The 24,658-nt window shown below is 37.3% G+C and overlaps 1 protein-coding gene across 5 annotated transcripts in view; it reads left to right on the plus strand.

The window, feature by feature from the left end:
* The window catches only part of ADGRB3 (adhesion G protein-coupled receptor B3), a 621,597-nt gene that overhangs the window by 248,971 nt on the left and 347,968 nt on the right, over positions 1-24,658 (plus strand). For all 5 annotated transcript variants that reach the window (XM_073336359.2, XM_073336357.2, XM_073336356.2 and 2 more), the window contains 3 exons: positions 7,188-7,298; positions 12,817-12,978; positions 19,950-20,114. In XM_073336359.2, the coding sequence (XP_073192460.1) occupies positions 7,188-7,298; positions 12,817-12,978; positions 19,950-20,114 (438 nt within the window). The remainder of the gene's footprint in view (positions 1-7,187; positions 7,299-12,816; positions 12,979-19,949; positions 20,115-24,658) is intronic.

A 24,658-nucleotide genomic window follows, 5' to 3' on the forward strand; every position in this document is an offset into this window, starting at 1 on the left:
GTTTCTTTGGAACAGAGTGACTCTTTTCAAAACTCTGGTCTGTTTCTTCTCCACTGTCTTACTGTCAATCATCTATCTTTTATCCCCTGTACCATAACTTTGTGCATACTCAATTTACCAAGCTACCTCATCTGTGTATTTATCAATATACATTCCATTCTAACCCCCAATTAAAACGTTCTCAGACATAAATCATAACTAACCTAAATTAATACATTCTTTACTCTTATCTGATTCCCGGCACATCTATCCTTGCTCTCACTTTTTCATTCAGCTCTCCCTTATCTTTATCCTTCTTACTGGTTTGTTTTAGTGGCTTTGGGTTTTTACTTGTTAACTAGCTCCTGTCTGTTTAGTATATAATTTCTTTATTTAGATTGTCTTGTTAGGGGAGATTACACCTGCCCATTAGTGTTGGCAGAAATAACAACTCCCTAGTGAGTCTTGGTTTCACCCTGGTATCTGCACAGGCCAAAAATTTTACATATAAGATACACAAATCAAATTTCTAGTTTACACAACCTTGATACTGTCTCAGCAAAGTCTGGAGTGCTGTATCAGCAGAAACACACACAAACAGCTCCTTTATATTTTTCTATAATATTATACATAATATTAATTTCTCAAACATTATTTAGTATATATATGACTAACATAATTCATTAAAAAGTTATCTAACAATATTACACCTTGAAGTTCAATCAACTCTAGTTCTGTCAGACCAGCAGAGGAAGAAGCTTCTAAAACTAAAGGCCCTCCATTGAAAAAGTCTTACCTCCAATCTCCAGATACTCGTCTCGGCTGATTGTTAGCTAAAGTGCACATAAGAATGACCATACTGGGACAGTCTAGCCCAATATCCTGGGCATAACTTTATCTGATCACTCCCGTTACAGTGTGTATGGTAACACCCATTGTTTCATGTTCTCTGTGTATATAAAATCTCCCCACTGTATTTTCCACTACATGCATCCAATGAAGTGAGCTGTAGCTCAAATAAAGCACGAAAGTTTATGCTCAAAAAAATTTGTTAGTCTCTAAGGTACCACAAATACTCTTTTTCTTTTTGTTAAACAGAGATTACCACAGAACTCCATTACAGTTTAGGGCTCTATTACTTCATTTACTATTAAATATTATTATTATTTTATTATTTCATTATTTATTTATTATTGCGGCCTGCGTGCCTCCTTTACGGTGTTCCCAAGGGAAGCTATGATTAGAGTCTCTGTCAACCTAGTTCCAGTGGAACTTCAATGCTATGTAGTGCAAGTGAGGACTGGTGCTCTATAGATTTTACTCAGGCCTTATTTAGGAAAAAACCCTTTGAAATTAATGGGAATTTTGCTTTAGCAAGACCTGAGGATCATTTTGTAACAAAAAAAGCAGTGGAAAGAGCTACAATTCTCCAATTTATTGCAAAACTTTGCTGTGTAAATAAATACACATCCTGCCATCTAGTGACAAGAAAAAAAAGTTTGTACTGACCAGCCGTGAGTGTGATTAGAAACACACATTGCAAAGGTTAATCCCATGCCCAAACCTTCAAATTCTGAACACTGTACTACTTTACTTATGGCAGAGTCTGGATAAGGGGCTATGGAAGAAGGAAATGTGTACAAACCTTTTCCAAGCTTCTTGCAGCCTGAAATAGACTGAATCTACTGAAATAAATAGAGCCCTGCAAATCTGTGGATATCCCTTTATGTCCATGGATATCTGTGTACCATGTTTGCAGATCGCAGATCAGATGCGGATAAAAATTTTGTATCCGTGCAGGGCTCTAGAAATAAATGACTTGTTTTGCTGGAAAGTTCATGGTGCAATATGTCTTTTTATCCTGACTCCTTCCACATTTCTTCACCCCACATCCCATTTTGCAGTTATTTTGTGCACCTTCTGAGTAGGACCATATTTTATGCTGGTGAGGGCTGCAGACTAAGCTGCTTGTGCATAGAATTTGAAGGTAGGTTTTGTAGAAAGTTAATACATGTAAGCTCCTGGCAGCAAGAACTTTGGGATTTCGCCTTTAGTCTATACTAAGGAGGAAACAGTAATTTTGTTGTTTACATTTTAGGACCATAAAGAAATAACATAAAGGTGATAGGATACCCTGGAGAGCACAGTAGAATGCCATGGCTGAGAAAACAAAATGACAGATTGCCTTTGGAGTCAAGGGCCCCTTATTTGTGAGATGCTACTCTGAAACCTGATCATTTCCTGAGATTTGCTGCGCACCTTTTATTTTCACTTGAGTTCAGTGAGGGTTGGGGATGCTTTAGTACCTCACAGGATCAGGTTCTAAAAGAGTAACACTAGAGTTCTCTGCATCACTTTCCAGCTCAGCAGATCTTTCATACTGAAATCACAGCTATTATGTTGAACAATGCCATATTTTCTTTTGTGATACCATTGTGAGCTGTCCATTTAACAATGCCACGATTCATATTATGTAGAGAGTAGCACACAGATAACAGTGAGAAGTAAATCTATATTCTGGGGTTCTAATGACATAACGGAAATCATGAGAGCAAAGCTCAAGTGATTTGTTATGTCATCTGATCTTCCAAATGTATGTGTAGCCTGCTTGCAAAACTGCCTAAGCAGCCCAGGCATAAAATCTACTTGGCTGTCCTATACCTTAATTTTGATGATGATAGAAAAAAATCTCATTATATTTTATCCACCAGTCAGAAGGAAAATACTAGCCATTGGTGAGCATAATTTTGCAAAGCTGTTATCTAGTTTTGTATTGCACAGTTTTCCTTCTTTGCATTTTTGTACTATTAACAGATGTTTTCTTCTTTGTTCCTACAGAGAGCACATGACACGTCTCCTATAAATGCCTACACTGATGTCAAGATTTTAGCTTCTCACTTAAAAATATGAAATAAAAAGATAACTAAATAGGAATAAAAACTCCCATAACATTTCATGAAAAGTAAAGGTAACACCAATGAGGCTGCAGATAAACAATGTTAAAATTAACACCCGCTCCGAAGCTTTCCCATATTCAAAAGCTGCTGTTATAATTTTTCGCTATCAAAAGACATGGGACCATGTTACCACACTTTGGAGTTATAAATGAAAGAAAATTATCAAGCCACATCCAGATTGATGGATCTGGATTTGATGTGGCTAAAACCAAGCTAATTCCTGGCCTTTTTACTTGTAATTGAGATGACATCACATTGCTGGGAGGTACTTAAATTTCAATGCACATGAAAAAGCTAATGCCAGCAGTGTGAAATACTTGTAGAATGGCTATTCTTTTAGAAGCTCTACAACAGGAGCCTGGAACATGTTGTGCTGTGTTGTGGCCTAGGGTTTAGTAGGTGTGATCCATGTGTTTATACATATAGACTTCCTGAGCTGGCAATGGTCTATTCACAGTCTTCAACACACACAATTTCCACTCCTGTATGCATAGATTGTGGAAGCGTTTCTGTATCAGATTGGTTCCAGACAGAACATCCGAGTATGATTACCATTATAGTGCAAACATCAAAGCTGTTTGGTTGGTTTATACAGCATGGGTTTAATCCAAAAGCCAGTTAAAGGCGACAGAAAGATTCTCAATAACTTCAGTGGGCTTTGGACCAGGTGATATATCTGTCCTCTTGGGTGAAAGAAAGCATTGTTTATGATTCAAGGCAACTGTTTAATGCAGTATTTTAATTCACATTAATAAATTATGACATATGGTAAGAGCTGGAAAGGATCTCTCCATTACACTCGAGAACATTAGAAGGTATATACAGCTGAAGAGCTTGTCAGAAACCTATATCCCCAAGGATTCATGGTCTCTGGGTTAGGGGACATATGTTCCCCCACAGCAACAAGATTTAGCCAAGAATAGCAAGAGTGAGCAAACTTCCCGTGCTCAGAAATGCAATTAAAAGCACCAGAACATATTGCAGCATTCTGTGTTGAACCATCTAAACCTGTAACTGTAGGATACCTATGTGCCAGACAATGTCTAGCAATGTGGTACGACTCTATCACCATTCCCATTTCCCCACATACAGCTCCCTCAAGCTAAGGTGAGATTTGGCAATATTTTAGCAACACAGAAAATATTAAAAGTTATATATTTATGGGTCTGCTTTCCCACAAGCTATTGGAGGATTGGAGGGGGAAAAACATGACTATTCAGCTTTTAAAATTAGATAATTAGATGGGAACTAGAAATGAAGAGAAATCATATTATTTTAGTTAGTATTTGCTTTGTACTTCCAGGGGAACTTTTGGCAAAATGTTTAACAAGCTCTTAGTTAAAATACTTGATTGTCATATATACATAGATGTTTCAGATATATAGAGATATGCACATAAACACTTTGGATCCCATTAAGAAAATGTACTTGGCCCCAATTTTCATATGAGAAATCTGAGTTTTAGTGAGGTAATTGTTGCCTTTTAAGTTCTCATTGATACTAGTACAATACACTTCCTGTTATCATATGTTATTCATGTGCAGTATTTGGTTAAGTACCTGAACTAAATATGCAAAATGAGAGGACTACATAACTCCTGTGGTATATCTGACAAAATATATAGAGAAAATATTGTATATAATTGTTACAAGAGATACTACTGAGCATGACTGATGCTCTATAAATACACAATGTACTGTGGATAGATAAGTTGAAAACTGGCTAATGTGCATTCATCTGTAAATTAAAAGGAAAGTTTGCTGTTTATTGAGGAAAAGAGAGAAGTTTGGATAAAATTAGATGACTTCCGTCCGTATAAAGCATATTTCTCTGTTGCCATTCCTGGCCATGAATATCTCCGTTGTCAGGAATGCAGTCACACCATTGTAATGCTGGTGTAACAAAGACAAAACTGAAGCCTGGTGCTCAGCATTTTGCAGGACTGAGGCCAAAGCACTACCATTTCCCTGTATGCCTCTGGAATGCCTTCTTCTTGCAAAGGATTCCCATTGTTGCGCTCATTTGGGGGGGGGGGGGGCTGAAAGATGGGTAAGCAGCATTCTTCAAGAATGGTGCCAGTATCACTCAATACATGGGTGGTGCTCAAGAAGCAAACTGCTCTCTCCAGATAATCTGCAGATCACAAGTGTTCTGCTTTCCCAGCCCCTTACCAGTGGCTGAGAGCTATATATCAGATCTCCTGCCACGAAATCTCTGTTGTTTATTTCAGTTTAAATGGACATCCAGACTACATCTCCCCAAATTGTTCTAATAAAGATCCCATTGTTAATTTATGTTAGAAAATATAAAATCACAACATGAATGAGAAAGGTGCCCAGCAAAAGGAAAAACTTCCTTAAATTGGGGGGAATTTAAAATATATATTAAATAATTTAATTATCTGTAATAAATATTTCTAGGTTTTAACATATCATATATAATTCACAAAATATTTTATTAATTATATGTTTCAAATATTCTCTTTAGAATGCAAAATACGCTGTTATTCTCAAATGAATAGTTACATTTTTAATTTAAAAGAAGCTAATAAAAGAATATTTACAGAGACAAATAGTGATTTTGAAATGCTATCTTGACAATTATCAGAAAAGGCCAAAAAATATCCATCCTCTCTGCTGATTGGCTATTGAAATTGTATGGTTGTGGTTTATTAATATTTTCTTAACACTAAAAATTGAGACAATCTTGGTATGAGAATGAGATTTTTTAAAAAATTACACTAAAATAATCTGTTTTATAATAGCATTTAGTGCTTATGTGGTGTTTTACAGACATTAACTCTGTAAAAGCCTGACCCACACCTTTTGGGGCAGGAAGGTAAGTATTATCATCTCCCGCATTTTATAGATGAAGAGACTTAGGTTTCCGTTCTCTCTCTCTGCAAGTAACCTGCCTTCAGAGAAGCAACTCTGAATTTTTAAACTTCCAGAGTTTCATACACATTCTCACATTTCAGTAGAGAGAATTGCCTCCTTGCCTCATGGATCACCTGCCTATGCCCCTTGCCTCCCAACCCCCACTGGGTTTGAGTGTAGAGCATCTGAGAGCAGAAGGCTTTTCTATACACCTGTGAGGAAAAGAGGGGAACATGTTTCAGAGGCAGAAATACCACTTCCATGGCACATGCAATCGCAGAGGGAGCACTGGATGAATGAATTTGTCCAAAGCCAGAAAAGGAAGTAGTGGCAATGTTGGGATTAAAAATCAACAACTGTTGGCTTCAACACGGAAGCCCATTTTATCCCACTGATTGTTATGCAGATTCCCCCCTTGAAATAAATGGGGAGTTCTGTTTAAAAATTGATGGCAAAATATAGCTCTGGACCTCACAGGGTATGTCTACACTGCAGCTGGGAGCATGCTTCCGAGCTGGGTAGACAGACTCACTCTAACTGGAGTAGACCTAGGCCATTTCTGCCTTCCACAATCAGGTGCACTAAAAATAGCAGTGCAGATGTTGTAATACGGGTGGCAGCACAGGCTAGCTGCCCAAGCACAAGCCTGCCTGCTCCCGGAGTCCATGCTCAGGTAGCTAGCCTGTGCCACAGTGTCCACACTGCTATTTTGAGTGTGCTACTGGAGCGGCACTGGCGTGCATCTGTTTACCTGTGCCGGGAGGCACGCCGCCAGCTGCAGTGTGGACATACCCACAGAGTCTTTATACTTGAGTGTTTTCCAAAGCAATGAAGGGAACAACCATGACTGTTGTTGAATTTGGTCTGTATAATAAGCAGATTGTGGCCATTTTATTATGTGGCATTGGTACCATTCTCATGGAAAGCTGCTTGCCAGTCCATCAGTCTGAAGGATGTGTGCAGGAATGGGAGCTTTCTGCACAAGGAACTGGGCTCTGTCACAGAACAGCAATAATTAACATTGTCGTGGTAATTTTCTGGTGTGGTTTGCACTGATTTAAAATATTAGAATATAATGTCTCCATTTGAATAATTGTTTTTGTCTTGTAACATGCAGCTGAATTATAGTACAAGTGTCACTACATTGAATGTTTTTATTGTTTCTTACAATAAAGTCATGTTTAAAGTTCTGCAAACATGAATTTAAGTATAGTTTTTAAAAGATGAGTATAGCAAAATAAGCTGATAATTGCCATGATCATTTGAACTTTACCGGTAATGTCCAGGTATGTTTAGGAACATATTGCATGAGACAGTATGTACCTTTGAGAAATGTCTACACACAAGCTTTCATAAACCTTTATTCTGTCTTTAGAATTTGGAATGATGGGAGATCATACAATTAAAAGTCAGCGACCTCGATCTGTTCATGAGAAAAGGGTCCCTCAGGAACAAGCTGATGCTGCTAAATTTATGGCACAAACTGGTAATACATTAGTTACATTTTTCTATTTACTGTTGTTAATTTTAGCAAAGCCACTGCATGTTCCATAATCTTTTACTGCATACCTGTCAGTTTTCTAAGCTGATATTTTTGAACCATTTATTTATTTATTTTTCCACCAGTTAAAGTCCATAAATAAAGTAGCTGAGAATTAGGTAGAACATATAAAAACATGCATTGTGAATGTGGATACTGAATGATTTAATATGAACATGAGTTTATTTAATAATTAAAGCAGGCTTACACATGAAAGACACAGTCCAGTTTAGAGATTAACTGTAGCTTACAGTGACCATATATCAACATTTTTCAAAAAATAAATGTTAAGGAAGTGCATTAGAATTTTAATATAAATAGAAGAACTGAAATCTAATCCCTTCTTTGGGCATTTATCATATTAATTAATTATCAGGACACTTTAATGTGCATGTATTCAGCACTTAGTGTCCTTGGCCCAACATAATACTCTATTCTCTAGATTCCAGATTAATAATTGCTAAATATATAAATAGGTATGAATTCGATGTGCAAATTATCTAACAGTTTTATGTCTAAGACATATTTTCCAAATTTATTTTAGCAACTGCACCTTCTTCAGATAAAGAGAACAAAATATTACATAAAGAATCTACACCCAGCTCTTGTCTCTAAAACGTCAGCATTTACCAACAATTACCATGCAATAGTATCTATGGATCCAATCCAGCTCCCTTTGAGGTCAAAATAAAGACTCCCATAGACTTCATAAATGGTGGATCAGGTCCTAAGATACTGAAGTCCTGTCCTGTTCTAATTATAGGGTAATAACAGTGCATCTCAGAAATTACTGCATCAGAAACCTTGTGCCACATAACCATTATATGGATTTGAAACGATGTACACTGTATTCCATAGATACTAACCTAGAAGATTGCCTGCATCTTTCCTACATAATGCTTCAAGTTTAATACTCATTTTAGTAAATGAGCTATGATTGCATTTAGTGAAGTTGCATGTTGACTTTCTTAGATGTAGAATGCTTTACACTTTTAACAGATTTTCAGAAGTCGTATAGTAAGTAATGTAAACATAAATATATAAAAATCTATAGTGATCCAGTTTTATAAAGATTTTAGAAGACAAATGGTGCTGCCCTCCCACCAGTACCTGGGGCTGCTTTTATGCATGAACCCAATCAACAATACTGGAAGATGCCTGCAGTTATATGTCAGGCATAAATGGATGAAATTATCTCAGAAGTTCCTCGGTTTCATACAGTTGTTCTTTAGGCACAACGGGAGCTTATTACTTACATATTTAGTTCAGACTGATGATGTCAGTTTCTTATTATTTAGACTAACCCTTTTGATTTAATGCCGTTTCTTGATTTCTTATAATTACCCTAAAAGATTTCATAATCTGTTTTAGCTTCTTATATAAACTAACTGTAAACCTACTACTGAACAGTAACTATGCATCCATTTGCAGTGCATTTTCTATGGCTTTTAGAGAATTGCCTTTCAAATGGACCACCAATACCATCTACTCTGGAAATATGGTGACAACAAAGTGGGATATGGAAATTCAGAATTATGCAGGCTTGGTTTCCAAGCTCCTGTTTAGAAAGCACGTGAGATGCGTGTGCAGAGAATACAAATTCATATGCATAGTTCTAAGGACATATCTTTTGCATACTGTAGGGAACTCATTTTAAATAATACTGTGCTCTTTTTTAGAACAGTGTTACTAATTTCCATCTTTTCATTTTGATTTTCCTTTGTAGTGATCATTTCATCTTTTCACTGTAATGTATTCATTTTCTTGTGATAAAATTAATGTGATATCTTCTTAAACAGAACCACAGGGGTTTACTAGCATACTTCATAGATTTACTCATACACTAAGAAAACAAGTGGAGTTTTGAAAATGGAAATCATATAGATTTCTTTCGGTTTATATCATTTCTTGTCATTTTAGTCTGTTTAATTATTTTTATGTAATAAAGAATAATTAAAAATAACTATAGTGAAACTGTAAGCATGCCTTTTTCATGCAATGAAAGGGCAAAGACACAGCAGAAGTACAAATTGCATTCTAGGAAATGCATATTGTGCTGGAAAAATAGTTATGAGATACGTTCAGTACTGTTTTGCGAAGACTGGAGCCAATCCCTTTGACACCAATAGGGTTGGATCAGGCCTAATATGCAGTACTAAAAGAAAGTGTTTGTATGTGTAGCTGTGTACAACATAAAAAAGGCAGTACAACATAAACAAATTCAAATAAATAATTTCATAATTTAATTATCCTATATTCGTTATTTTTGTGTTCCTGAAATTATCCTTTCTTTCAGTGTTATGGGATTTAGAATATATAAATGCAGGTAAGTGTTTCACAGATCAATGAGACATTCCAGACAGAATTTTCTCCTACAGGTCTAGCAACTCAGGAAAAAGAAGGATTGTTAGTTTGTTACCACTTAATTTGAGGTCATAGGTTTAACATGGTAGGTATAAAGTAACTAACAGCTAAAGAGAAAACAGAGCATAGACTTTTTCTGTAATATTCAGAAGGAAAACAGAAAAAAAACCAGGAAGTGCAAACTGGGATTAGGCAGAGTCAAAGCCTGGGCTTAATCTAGAAAAATTTTAGTCCATATTTGATAATATAAAGGACATATTTTTCTAGCAATTACATAATGTGTCTTCCCCATCTGAAAAATATTATCAAATAAATCATGCTTCTTTGAGCAAGGATTAGTAAAAAGTAACATGATTGTGCAAAAGGAATGGAATATTTTGTGAGACAAATCTGTTCTTTATGTTTCCTAATCTCACAAAAATTGCCATTCCTTGTGAATGACATGTCACGTTACTTCTTAGAGCTTCAATCCAGCAACCACGTAAGCATGTGCTAAACTCTGAACATCTAAGTAGTCCCATTGCCTTCAAAGGGACTACTTGCATGCTTAAAATTCATCACATGCTTAAGTGTTTTCTAGATTGGGGCCAAGATATACTGTTGTGTGGTACATAGATTCTTCAAGGCTTTCAATAAACAGTTTTCATCTTAAAACTTACTAAATACAATCACATTCCTTAATACTAAACTATTACTTTTGTCCAATACATCGAGAAGGTTAAAAACAACTTTCCCCAGTATAAGTTATCCAATAGTTTTAATTTTTTAATACTGCATTCTGCATTTTAATACCAGTGCACTGTCACCAGGTCTGTGTGGGATAATGGGTAATTTGCATTCAGTATATAAGACTATTTTACATAATGAGGAACAAATTGAGAAGCATTGCTTTGACTTTTTGTGCTGTTTGACCTTTCATCTAAACCACTTTTACAAAGGCAAAGTCAAGTGTCAAAGTGGTAGGAAAAGCACGAAACTAAAATGAAGGATTTGCCTGGAATAGAAGTGCTACTACAATAAGTTCTTTTACTACATTCTTCACAGGGACTATAGCGTATATTGTATAATTCTAACTTTTACAGTTACTGGTTGCTTATAGAATAGTCATACCTACTACATTTCTTCCTTTGATCTCAACGCAAGTCATGTAATAGGCTAATCAAAATCATAAATGACACACAAGAGAGATTATTAAACAATAAACATGCTTAATTTTCTACTTGATCCTTGTAACAAATAAGTGTAATGCTTGCAAGATTCACATTTTGTGAGCTTTCACACCTTAATAAACCTTAAGTAATTGTCATTATTCATAGATGTTTTTGCAATGTTCTACAATTTTATGAAAGGCTAGAGGATTTGTATGTTTTAATTCTAAACTGTTCTGGCTTGATACTCAATAAGTGGCACATTCTGCTGTGCTTGGTTTCTGGGAGGCTTTGAATATCCTTAGGATTCCTGTTTAATGGAGTAGTGGAGACCAGACATGCGGCAAAAGTGGTGGGCTTGCTTTGTGGAGAGAAAGGAGCAGGCTGAATGCCCTGCTACAAGAGCCTGGTTTCTGGACAAATTACTATATGACATTTACAGTAGTCAAGGAAGACACTACCTGAGTCTTCCTGGCTGCAGAGTTTTTGTGATTGCTGCTGTGGGCAAAACCTTGGAAGAATAGATAAAGATAGAGAGATACAAACAAGATTTTTAATTTTTAATAATTACTTCAAGATAAAAGATCATGGAAAGAAATTGATTTTTAAATATAAGTTCCAGTTTGTTTCAGAAGGGACTTAGGTTTAAAATCAATGGCCTGATAAGGTCCATGGCATTGTATTTTACAGTTAGCTGAATACGATTCCATGATTACTTACAGAGATCGTTCAATGAATTTGCTTCAGCCAGGTTCATACTCTTTCTGTATTTTCCTAGCATGAATGCCTTCAGATAAAGAATTTCAGAGACACAAGTGAAAATGAATTTTAAATACCCTTGCCCAAGTAGTCATACCAGAATGTTTGTGCATGCATCAGATCAGGGAACAGAAGTAATACCGTGTGGTAGATTTCACCACTAACAACAAATGACTCAGCTCTAATAGGAAATATTCACAAATCAGACCCGATTTTGTCACCGATGCTTATATTGAGTACTACCTTGTGCTAAGTAATCCTATTCATTTTAGTATGATTGCTCAAAGACTAAGGTAGTACACGTTATGAGTAAGAATAGGAGACTCTTGTTTTTGGTGATAATCCATAGAATAAAAAAAAGTCAGATATTTTTAAATAAAAAATGCATTTGAAGATATTGCAATCTCCTTATACATATTCTTTGAGCAGAAATAGCAGATATATTTGTTGGCTAAGTAATTCACTGTAAATTATTTGTTCTATTAAGTTATGACTACATAACTCCATTGAAAATAGCAGTAATTACTGTATGCAGTAACAGTTTCTAGAGCAGCAAACAGTTTAGGTCATCCCCATATCAAAGGCTAGTAATGAAGCACGATGATGAAATATTAAATCAAAGTTCTTAGCCCACCATTCAGCTTAACAGTCTGTGTAGCTACAGTAAAGTGCTGAAAGATTCTTTTTTGTTTATGGGTAAAATCAGAGGGTCAGGAATCTTCTCTCAAATGCTGCTGTCACCTAAAGGGAATTCAATACTTTTCAGTTTGTTTTGTTTTTAAAAATTTGACTCTGCTGTCATCATTCCTTAAACTATCATCTAGTTTCCTACATTCTGGAGAGATAAATACAATCAGTGAAAAATAAATAATTTTTAGCTATGAGAAATTCAACTTTTCTGTTGTTTTAATGTGCTAAGGGCAGTATTGTTTCTGGAATGTTGAAAGACATTCAAAGGAAGCTGTAAATATGCCACGTGGTCAAATTGGTTTTTCTCCAGCTTTTAAGTGTGTTTGTTTTCTATTCATTGAACATTTTTCAAAGGTGCTTTCTTTCCATTAACTTTTAAGTTTATTTTAGTTTGGTTTATTTGTCTTTAAATTATACCTGCATGCCATAATAAACTTTGGCAAACAAAAATCTTTATTAATACTCATGACAGTATTCATGTTTGTTTGTTGTCTTGAATACAGGTGAATCTGGTGTTGAAGAGTGGGCCCAATGGAGCACATGTTCAGTTACTTGTGGTCAAGGGTCGCAGGTGCGAACCAGAACTTGTGTATCACCTTACGGGACACACTGCAGCGGCCCTTTAAGAGAATCAAGGGTTTGCAATAACACTGCCCTCTGTCCAGGTAGTGTTAGCAGCCAATCAATAAAATTATGGATGTTATTGAACTGTATAATGCTAAGAATTTCAAACTATACCTTTTTCTTTAAACATGAATTGCATAGAAGCACTTTAATTAGAATGGAAATTGTACTTCTTATTCATCTGTGAACTTTTATTTTGTAAGTGATTATTTCCTGTTTCAGAACAGCCAAGGAACTGAAGAAGAATACTTTTTTCCTTCAGTTCCAGATTTTTTTAAAAAATCCTTGTATCATCCTTTTTTTGCTTGTAGGTTTTCTGTATTCTAGATAAAGGAGATGGGGAAAGGCACAATACAGATTGCACTTTTATGGGAAGAAATCCTGAACACCAACACACTAAGTAAATGTAAAAACTCCACTGATCAGCAGTGGTGGTGAAGTTAACATATCATCAGACGCTGCATTTGTTTAGCCATTTAGTTTGCTATGGCCTGAATGATGAGAATCATTCATGAGATCATGAGAATGCCCCTTGTGGAATTTCCTCTACATTCTTCTGTCAAGGAGGGGTAAGATTTACCCATCACATGAAAAAAAACCCCAAGAGTCTGGCCAGCAAGATCCCTGATTCCATGAGCATACAACATCAGGCACATGGCCACCTGTATAGAAGCCCTATGCTTCCACTACAATTCTGGACTTCCTGCAGTAATACTCATGCTCTATTGGCTGTCATTGCCTTTGGGGTATGTCTTATAAGGGGTGGGATACAGCAGAAAAAGAATAGAACTATAGAATAGACTATATTATTTTTTCTATGAAATCTTTGCAGTCGAAGACTTATGTTCTTCCCTCCAGGTACATGCATTCTCTAACCTTCCTGCAACACAGGAGCCCAGGACTACAGAGAGCTGTCTGCAGGTTATGAGGAAAGGCAATTGATTCTTCCCTTCCAAGTAGGGAGGTGGGACAGATCCAGGCACAGAGCATACTGGGGGCCCTACGTAACTGGATAATGATTTGTAGACTCAGTCTTCTACAGTTATCTTGTGTTAGGACTTGCAGTTTCACCCTGGTAGAGGGGACATGTCAATGGTGGTTATTCCTATACAGTTTGTATATCAATTTCTAAAATGTTTTGGGAACTTTTGAGATGAAAGGCATTATAAAAGCACAAAACAGCTTATCCGGTAAACAACTAATTTAATGAGAATTATTGTCAACCTTTGATAATTTTACACTATGTTCTAGATAGAAAATTCCATATGAATTGCCCAATATTTTATGATGTAGGAACCCCAGAACAAGGATGGAATGGACCATTTTATATGTGTCCATACAAGAATACCTATTATTTCCAGGAGAGATTAGGATAGCTCATTAAAGAACAAAGGGTGGTATACATTGTGTAAGAACGTCTCTTGATTTAAAAATAGCAAAATATGAAGGAATAATAGCAATCTACAAAAAACAATCATAAGTCTATTTAAAGAGCCCCTTTTGAACTGCATGCACGCACATAGCCCAGAGCTCAGATTTCTGACCACTACCGTGGTCCTTCCAGCACTACCTGAAAACTAATGTGTAACCTCCCTGCAACTGTTCTGTTATTTTCTAGGATAAGTTTATATGTAGTCTCTCTTCTCAAGAGTCAAAACCCTTCTCATTCAAAAACCAAACCAAACAACCCACCATTATTACCATGTGATGCAAAAGTCAAGTAATTTATCACCCAAGTGCACAAAAATAATTCTTAAAGAATGTGATTTTAACACACTGTAAAAAGATACACACACAAAATGACCACCTAATTCTTCAACAACATTTTCCAGAGTAACCAAGGCTTCCCACCTCTTGAATTCCAGCCTCTCGCCATAGCTTTATTATAAGGACTTCCTAGATCCAGATACCCGTGATGGGTAATGGTTCCCAGCTGTCTCTAGCTATCCTTTGTAGAGGTGAGATGGGAAATGGATTTCCCATTGCTCAAATATTTTTTGAGAGTTGGAAATTTTTTTCCTATCTCAAAATTGGGATGAAAAGTCAAAAATCTCAAAAATATTAATGAAATGAAAAAAAAAAATCTTGTTCCACGTTGGTCAAAATGTTACATTTCAATTTTGACCTCCTGCCCCCCTTTTTAAAATCTTTTTTTAGACTAATTCACTTTAATTTCTTGTAGGACTAATCCTGCAAACATGCTCCACATGGCCAAAGCCCTGCACCTGTAGCCCCACTGACTCCAATGACACTCTACATAGCTGTACATGGACACTCTACATGGACTATACAGAGTCCAGCTCAAAACAGCAGTTTGCAGGATCAGAGCCTTTAACCCATTACTTTTCCGGAAAATGACTCTTGAAATGCTCAGATTGCCATACAATTATTAGCATGTTTGAACACCCTCTGTCCTCAATATATTCCCTTTCTCAGGGTTACCCCTGGTTAAAGCAAGACAAAAGAGTTTGTTGGCCAGCAAAAGAGAGGGGGATGGGGAAACAAAACCAAAGAAAACACCAACTTGTATATACAGGTACTGACTTGTGTTTCCGATTCCATTCACCTCTACCATCCATGCCAAGCAGTTAGTGGATACTATAATTTAGAACAAGCTTTTGCATCCCAATAAATACTATCTGGATAGCCAACTAACAGCTCCCATGCCTCACGTTCACTTTGATCACAAAAAACATACGAAACATTAACAATACTGTCTTCTGGCTGTATAATCTATGAATGCACAGTCTCCTGGGGAATGCTCATTGCAGAATGTGATCCATCAAAAAAGGCCAGTTTTGAGAGATGTAACAATGTTTCCTCATTAGAAATGTTGCCCCCCAAGAAATAAAAAAAGTAATACACAGTGAGGTACCTGGGATGTGCCCCAAGCCCCTATCCATGAGCTTCAGTGCATGGACTCTCCCTCTCCCTCTTAGACTTTTAAATGGCTAATATAGAAAACAACTCACCTCCCGATCGAGGATGGCAGTGCATTTTCAGTCACCATCTCTTTATATCCCCCAAATCCTTCTCCCTGATATCAGTAAAGTACATTTACAAGTACAGTAGTGCTACTATCTTTGGGAGAGCTTTGAGAGTGGTACACACTAGTCCCACTATTATCTGGTGGTGAGCTTGGCCACAGACTGGTTTCTTAACATGGGTATTCCAACTATTAGCAAAGCCACTTGACCAGTGATTTCTATGTTTTTTCCTCTCTTGAATGTCATTTCTGTTTATTATTAGCATTGAAACAACACCTTGGGGAATAGTAGTTACTCCCGATATTGAAAAGAGAACTTTTCTAGTTAGTTTATGAAGTAACTATTTTTTAATTCTTTATAATTTCAATAACTAGTCACTTTTGAAAATGTCGGCCAAAATCTAATTTCAGCCAGAACACTCTTATTTCATTATATGAGGTTGTTAAGCCTTGTGTCGCAGAACATCATTGGCCAAATTATCTTTTCTTCTTTTAACACAGAGTAAAGGAAGGTATCTTAAGATCCAACAAAAACTACCAAAATCTCTTGGAAGGAGGATAACTAGGGTAATCTGATGCCTCCCCTCAAACCTTCCAGAAGTCGCATACGGTGAACACTGTGGATTTGCACTTCAGCATGTTTAAGCCAGGAGATGGTGGGACTAGAGAATAGCCACTCTGCATGAACTATTTTCTCAGCGAATCCAAGGGGGAAATACACATATAAACCAACATTGACCCTGTCAACAATTAGTTGGATACCAAATAAAGAAAGATTATAGGGAGCTAGTTTTACCATGGAAGACTTGCTTTTGAACCCACAGTTTCTTTAATATAGGAGATGGACCTAAACCAGAACAGAGAAAAGGTTGGTTTGGCTTTGAACCCTGAGATCCAAACTCAGCTATTGTTCTGGCTCTTGGTCAGACTCCAAACCATAAGGAAACTATTTTAGAGTTATGGTTTTGTTGCAGTCAAAATTTTGCAAGAACATTCTTGTAAGATTTTTGGCTCAAGATGCTCGTGCAATAGCTTTGAAGAACAGCTCATGAGAATTCTGCAATTTTGAAATGAAATCTTATGGGGACAATTTACAATATTCTGACATCATCAAATCTAAGACTATCAAGCCTAAACACTAGCCCTAACCCTAATGTATATCAAAAACTGAATAACATTCTCTTAGACCATATCTACTTAATACCAAGAGCTTTCCCATTTAGTGTCTTTTGCAATATAATGAAAATTTACCATTTATTCTTAACTTGACCTGGAAGAATTGGCTTTATATGTTTGCAAAAAGAAAAGGAGGACTTGTGGCACCTTAGAGACTAACCAATTTATTAGAGCATAAGCTTTCGTGAGCTACAGCTCACTTCATCGGATGCATACTGTGGAAACTGCAGAAGACATTATATACACAGAGACCATGAAACAATACCTCCTCCCACCCCACTCTCCTGCTGGTAATAGCTTATCTAAAGGTTTCAGAGTAACAGCCGTGTTAGTCTGTATTCGCAAAAAGAAAAGGAGGACTTGTGGCACCTTAGAGACTAACCAATTAAGGTGCCACAAGTCCTCCTTTTCTTTTTGCGAATACAGACTAACACGGCTGTTACTCTGAAACCTTTAGATAAGCTATTACCAGCAGGAGAGTGGGGTGGGAGGAGGTATTGTTTCATGGTCTCTGTGTATATAATGTCTTCTGCAGTTTCCACAGTATGCATCCGATGAAGTGAGCTGTAGCTCACGAAAGCTTATGCTCTAATAAATTGGTTAGTCTCTAAGGTGCCACAAGTCCTCCTTTTCTTTTTGCGAATACAGACTAACACGGCTGTTACTCTGAAACCTTTATATGTTTTGTACTCTTTGAAAAGATCATTGTTTCAGCATGAGCCTCTTGTTCAGCTATAACTGCAGCAAATGAAATTATTCCATTGTTGCTGTTCTTAACAGCCCTCCAGAACCTGAACTGACAAATTGGTTTCTCATGTTCATCTAATCAAAAGAATTTTGATCCTTGGAGTCAGGGCTAGATTGAAAATGTAATGCATTGCCAGTGAAAAAGTGCTTCAAATGCTGTGGTTGAATCATAACATCTCTCCATGAACAGTGCCTGTTGTAGACAGATGAAATATAAAGGCTTAGGCAAAAATATATTTATCAGCTTATTAATTTTCAGAAGCTTTGGGTTTCATCATTTAACTACGTTGTCAAGGTTAATCAAGGTTTTTCAGATTAATAGACTAAAATCTGTCAATTTAACATTCACTTAGAATGCTCCTATTTTTCTGCTAATGCAATGCATATTGATGTAGTATTTAGATGAGAAAGTTGATGAAGCTAGCAACTCGAAACATAGGGTGTGAAATAATAATAGTATTTTGCAGACCTTTTGTATCTGGCCAACTCAATAAGCTTTCAGCAATAGGGGACTCATGTTGATGAAAAAAAGTAAAATATCTACTTACATGAAGCTAGTCATTTCTTGTCAGAAATTGTCTTCTCTAAAGTTATCTATAAGACTTTCAATCTCAGTATATCTTTGAAAAATACACCTTGCTATATTCCTAAGAGAATGAAATTCAAGCTCTCCATGGGTAGAATTCCCATTGACATTGCATATTATTTCATGATTATGTCCAATGGGGCAAATCCAGTCTCCACTCTACTGAGATTCACCTGGTGGTAGAACCAGTGTGGTTTTGCTGCACGAGAACACAAAGGCTTTGACTGGGGTAGCTGAGCAGGGATTTGTGACAGGAGAGAGCCAGGTCCATGGAGGTTCCCTAAGGCAATGCTCAAGGGAAAGTGAGGACAAAACCAGAGAATCTGTCACTGCTGATCCTCAGCTCCATACCATGGATGTGTTGGGGCTGTAGCACACCATTCCATCTCCCTAGACACTCCATGGCCTGTTAGGGGGGATTCCCTGCGGAGACAACTGAGGTGTGTGTGACACATACCAAACTTGCTGCTCAGGATGGGTGCTAGGTCCTTGGATTTTATCTGACATATTCTTAGATTAACTAGAATATAACTAAAACATTCTTTGCAAGATTTCTCTCTTTAAAGAGGTTATTCCTCTGGAACTGAGTTTTTACAGAATTTTGCTAATTATTTATAGTGTGCTTTTTATGTGGAATCATCTCAAATTTGACTCAGATTCTTCTTGAAAAAGAAATGCAATGTAAGGGTATCTAGGCTAAGATACGATGTATATCAGTTTCTTCTATATTGAAAACAATGAGGAAGAATGCTTGCTATAGCATTCCTTATTTGTTTTGTGAAGTCATTGTTTATATAAAATATTTATGTGTATATATTTATATCATATTATAATCTCAGAAAGTAATTTAAATATTCTGGTCCAAAACTCTGATGTAGAGGAGCATGCATTATTAAATCTGGTCATTCCCCACATATTGTCATATCAGGAAATAATGCAAAACTGAGGCTAACCTGAAGACAAACATTAGGACCATATCCTGTCATGATACTTGCCATATCCTGTCATGATACTTGCAAGCTGAGGTCCTTAATGTACCAGAGTCACAGACTAAGAAATTACTATATTTTCAAAAGAGACTAGTGATTTTGGCTGTCTGAGCTTTTAGCCACCTGTCTTGAAACACCCAAAATGGATCTGATTTTTTCATGTGCTGACTACCTGTCCACTAAAACTCATACCCCTTTAAAATGTCTCTAGCTGGGCACCCACAATCACTAGTCACTTTGAAAATGTAGGCCATACTTCTTACAATTTTTTCTTTAGTTTAATTGTATTGAGGTTAGACTAACTCATAAAAGATCAAATAAAATTTGTCAAAGCTCAGTGTAGTATATGGAGAATAAGATGTTATTTTAGTCAACTGAATTTCTAAAGCTAATTTGTATATGCTAATAATGCAAACTTCTAAACACTAGTTTTTTTTTCTGATGTTGGGCAAAATAGTCCCTTTTAGAATGTAGTTGTTTTTATTTTTAATCTTCTATGTTACCGGTGTCGTGTTTGCTTTGTTACAGTACATGGAGTTTGGGAGGAGTGGTCACCTTGGAGCTTGTGTTCATTCACATGTGGTCGAGGCCAAAGAACAAGAACAAGGTCATGTATACCTCCACAGTATGGGGGAAGATCGTGTGATGGACCTGAAACACAACATAAACCTTGCAATATTGCTCTCTGCCCCGGTGAGCTTGTATAGTAACTATTTGCTCAGCTACAGTAATTAAGTGTAGCTTGTTTCTGACTTGCTTTATTATTACGTATTGTGCACTTGGATATTTGATGAGCAAAGTCTTATAGGTAGGAAGTATTATTATCATCTGTTATTGTGGTAGTACCCAAAGGATGCAATCAGGATTGCAACTCCCTAGTGCTACGTGCTGTACAGACACACAAAGACAAGGTCCTTCTCTCAAAGAGTTTACAATGTAAACTTATCCTGCACTGGGGTGTGCTATCAAGGAGCCCTGTATCCATGTGGAGTCCCATTGATTTCAAACAGATTCTGCATGGTGTGGGATTCTGTGCTAGGGGATCCCAGTGCAGGAAGGACACCTAAGAAGACAAGCAACATACCAAAGGTAAGAAAAAGGGGAAACTTTCCAAGTGTGTTCATTTTGATTATCCATTATGTACATTTTAAATATACCTTGCTAGGTGGTCTTAATAATAATAAATAAGTACCTTTTTATTTACACACAGTACATGTCACATATTTAGAAATATTAGGATACAAAGATTTTCTTTCTAATTATTTATATTAGTTTATTCACCTGTGCAGAGGGAGGATCAGCACAGATTTATACACCATTTTAATTTCATTTAAAACCTAAGCATTTAAATGGTGCATAGATTTTAAATTGGCCTTTCACACTGAAATAAAATAAAATAACTGACTTTATTACAAGCCACTTTCTTCGTGCAATTTAAAATGTCTGTGGATTGATTGTGATTATTTTTAACTAGTATTTTTACTCTTTACAGAAGTTATATCTGTAAATGAAATGACGAAATTATCTAAATAATTTCATGAGGTTTTACTTTACAAATACTCTCTCTTAAGCTTTTTCTAAATCAGTTTAATCCTAGGGCCTTCTGCAAAAAAACTATTAAAAGGGGATGGGGCCACTGTAGTGCATGCAGTTCTGGTCATGAGTTTTGAGTGGCATGCAGTACAATGTTGCTCATGGATAAACTTGCTGCAAAGACATGAATCATTGTATCCAGACTTTGAGAAAGGTTTCAGGACTAGAGTGAGACAGGTAGCAATATCACATACATGTCCATAAGTGGAAACTTCCCATCAAAGATGGTGATGTTTGCATTAAAGTCTAAGTTTTGTTGAAAAGTCATTCCCCTTAAGAGGTAACATACGTCAGCCTTCTTCATCGGCCTGACATAGCTTGCCAGCTACCATTCCCCAGAACTGTAACCTGATAATTAGGAGTCAACAGATCTCTTTTATGCTCTGACATCATTTTGTAATCTACAGTTATAGGTGTTTCCCAACACGAGACATGTGGAAAGCCATTTATTTTGCTTTTCTTCGGTATGACAAGATATTATGGAGACGTTTGTCCATTAACTCTATGCAATGGTTTGAAATATCTGATTTTCACACCCCATATTTTTGGCAGTGAAAATTGAAATTTATTTGCAAAATTTAAAAATAAATAAAATAAAATGAGAAGAAAACATTGTGTTAATTCAAAAAAATGTTGCCACTTTGAAAATGATAACTTTTCAGACTGTTGCGTTAACAAATAAACAAGAGAGAAATCAAAGACTAGGGCATCAGGTTCCTATAGAATTAGAAAATAGATTCTCCGAGGACCAGACCTGTGACAAGTTTCAATTTTTTGTGCCTCTTTTTTGTGATTTATTTAATTTTGCCAGCTGTTCAGTTTTTTCACACAATCTGGTTCTGGTAACTTGAGCCTTTTGGAAGACACACAAGCTGTCATCACCATTGTGAAATTCACATGGGTCTACACCACTGCTTTCACAGAGAGAAGAACAATATGTGAGCAGGAAGAATGCAACCCTAGCACATTTACATGAGCCTCCAGAAAAGTACATAATATCATATATGAATCTCAACTGAAACTGAGGAAGTGAGAAATACCAAATAGGAGTAGAGACGGTGCTACTGTAGTGTGAAATTCACTTCTGTGCTGAGGGAAAACACAAGGAATGTGCCTCCTCCTGAACCCCCAAACATTTAAACTGTCATAGTAGGGTTTATGTTGGACTTGTGTGGTGCATAGGAATTTTGCAGGCTCTCTGCACAGGAGTGTATTTCACCCACAGTGATTACATGCCTGTGGATAATTTGCCCTTTCCTGGCATAACAATGCAACATTTAAAAGTAGCGGCTCATTGTTACTTATTGTCTTAAGCAGCAGCTATAATGTGCTTGAACAATATTCAGTACTACAGTCTGAATCATCATGCCTGGCTCTCTGCAAAGGAGCTATTTGATGGTGTATCAGAAGGTGAGTTTACAGTCCCATGCTTCTATTTGCTGCAGGTAATAAGGGCAAATGGGGGTGGTACACCAAGGACAAAGGAGAAAGAAACTGTAGGATAAAAACAATGCAGTAGGGGTCTGACCTATATGGTACTGAGTGCCATCAACTCCCATTAATTTCAAAGGTATACAATTGCTTTCAAAACCTTTAATTTATAATCACAGCTTCACCTGTCTTGCCCTAAATAATAGTACATAGTAATGGGTAACAACGAAGAAAGAGGCATTAAAATGTAGTTTCCATCATATTTTCCTCTTTGGTAAGGCTTCATGATAAAAAGATTTAAAAAAAAACAGTTTTTATGCCTGGAGAGGCTTCAGTTTTCTGCTGAATAGGTTGCCAGGCTCTACTGTCTGATATAGACTTCTGCCCATAGAAGAGGTGCAGAGCCCTTGTATTAAACAGAACCCTGAAAATAACACTTTACCAAAAACCAGAAGAGTCCTCCTTTGCAAACTATTCACCAGCTGTATCTCATTGGTTTGTGAGACACTGTTTATTTTTACTTTGAGGTCCTGGGAAACCTGTGGTGTCTCAGATGCCACTACATGACTGACAAACTGGCAAAGGTTCATTTTTAATCTCAGTTTTTCACTGTATAGAGTGTAACTTTAGCGCCCTCGTGGCCAAGATGGAGTCTGCTCTGCAGGCAGCTCTGGCCAAGAGAAGGCACGCACAGGAATGCAGGAGGGAAAGTCCCTTCCACCCCAGGGGCACCTGTTCCAACCCTCCCAGAATGAACACACACACACACCAGAAGAATACAATGAATATAAGAAAGGGAAATGTTTATTTACAGAGGGATGAAAGGAGAAAAACAACAGGGGGAAATATAGGGGGAGCGGTAAAACAGGGTTGCATTCAACACAAGGCCCCACGGGCCAAGTGGTACCACAATCTGAAAGGGCAGACACCAAGCAATGTGTCCTCAAACCGAGTTCAGGAGTCCAGGGAAAAGTTCCAGTCCAGTGGTGAGTCTTGGGTGCTTCTGGTCATCTCCAGCCACTGTTCCCTCTAAGCTGTGTGCGTGTGCGCATGCACACAGATCCTAAACCCCCCACACACGGCGTGCACCAAAATTTGCACAGAAGCACAACAATTTGCACAAAAGACATTTTTTGTGCACACAGCCTGTCAAAAATTAGAGGGAACATTGTCTCTGGCGCCAGTGAACTTTCCCCAACAAACCCCTCCTGTGCCCTCTTCTGCCACTCTCTGCAAAGCTACACAGAGCAACAACCTCCCCACTTAACTAGCTAACAGCATCCCTCCTTGTTCCCAATGCAAAGTCACAAGCCCCAGTAATCACAGCCCCATACAGCTCTGGGCAGCAGTGATATTGGGTCCAGCTCCAGTTTGTCCTTCTTGGGCAATTCCTCCCTGGCACAGTGCTCCTCCTGGCTCCTGTTCTGGGGTATCCCCGGTCAGCCGCTCTGTCCCTCCCAGGCTTTGGGCAGGTTCTTGGTTGCTTCACCAGGGCCTGCTTGCTGCAACGCTTCTCTCTGGAGCTCCAGGCACACATCCCTGTTGCTCTCCCCGCTCTCTCTGCTCCTCTTCCCGCAAACAGCACTTCCTCCTTCTGGAACAATCAGCAATTCCCCCCTCAGGAAAAAGATTTAAAGTGGCCGTGCTCTCTAAACCCCCAGGGGGTTACAAGAGAGATACAGATGTATTTAGTTTTAATTTAGTGATTTGACTTTCAATAATTTTGTTTAAGAATTCTGCTTCCTCTACAACTGTTGAGATCACAAGCCCCTAAAACACTGTGCTGCCGTCCCAGCACTGCTTTATTTTTGTGATTTCTCTATCTTGGAGAACTGAAATGCAGACTCTTGAAGTCAGGGTGGGCAGTTGAAGTTACTGATTTACAGCTGTGTTGTTTTTAAGTGTAGGTGTACTCGTAAGGCCATATTTTCAAAGAAGGACAATAGGTGAATAATAGGCTATTGCCAGCTAAATTTGTGAATTCGTATTGGGTAATGGTTTGCACAAAGAATAATTGCTGTTAGTCAGTGTGAATGCAGAGTTTTGATTGGCACGTTTAGTAGGTTCACCTGCTCTGGAAATGTGACCCAGTGTATCAGAATACAGTCTGTACAAACAAAACAATCCCACCACAAACATGAAAACACCAATAATGTAAACGCCATTGTTGTAAGAAGTTTAAAGTGATGCTTTCTGGTGCAATTTCTGTCTTA

The sequence above is a fragment of the Lepidochelys kempii genome, chromosome 3 (genome assembly GCF_965140285.1).
Source record: "Lepidochelys kempii isolate rLepKem1 chromosome 3, rLepKem1.hap1, whole genome shotgun sequence".
NCBI classification, from domain to species: Eukaryota; Metazoa; Chordata; order Testudines; family Cheloniidae; genus Lepidochelys; species Lepidochelys kempii.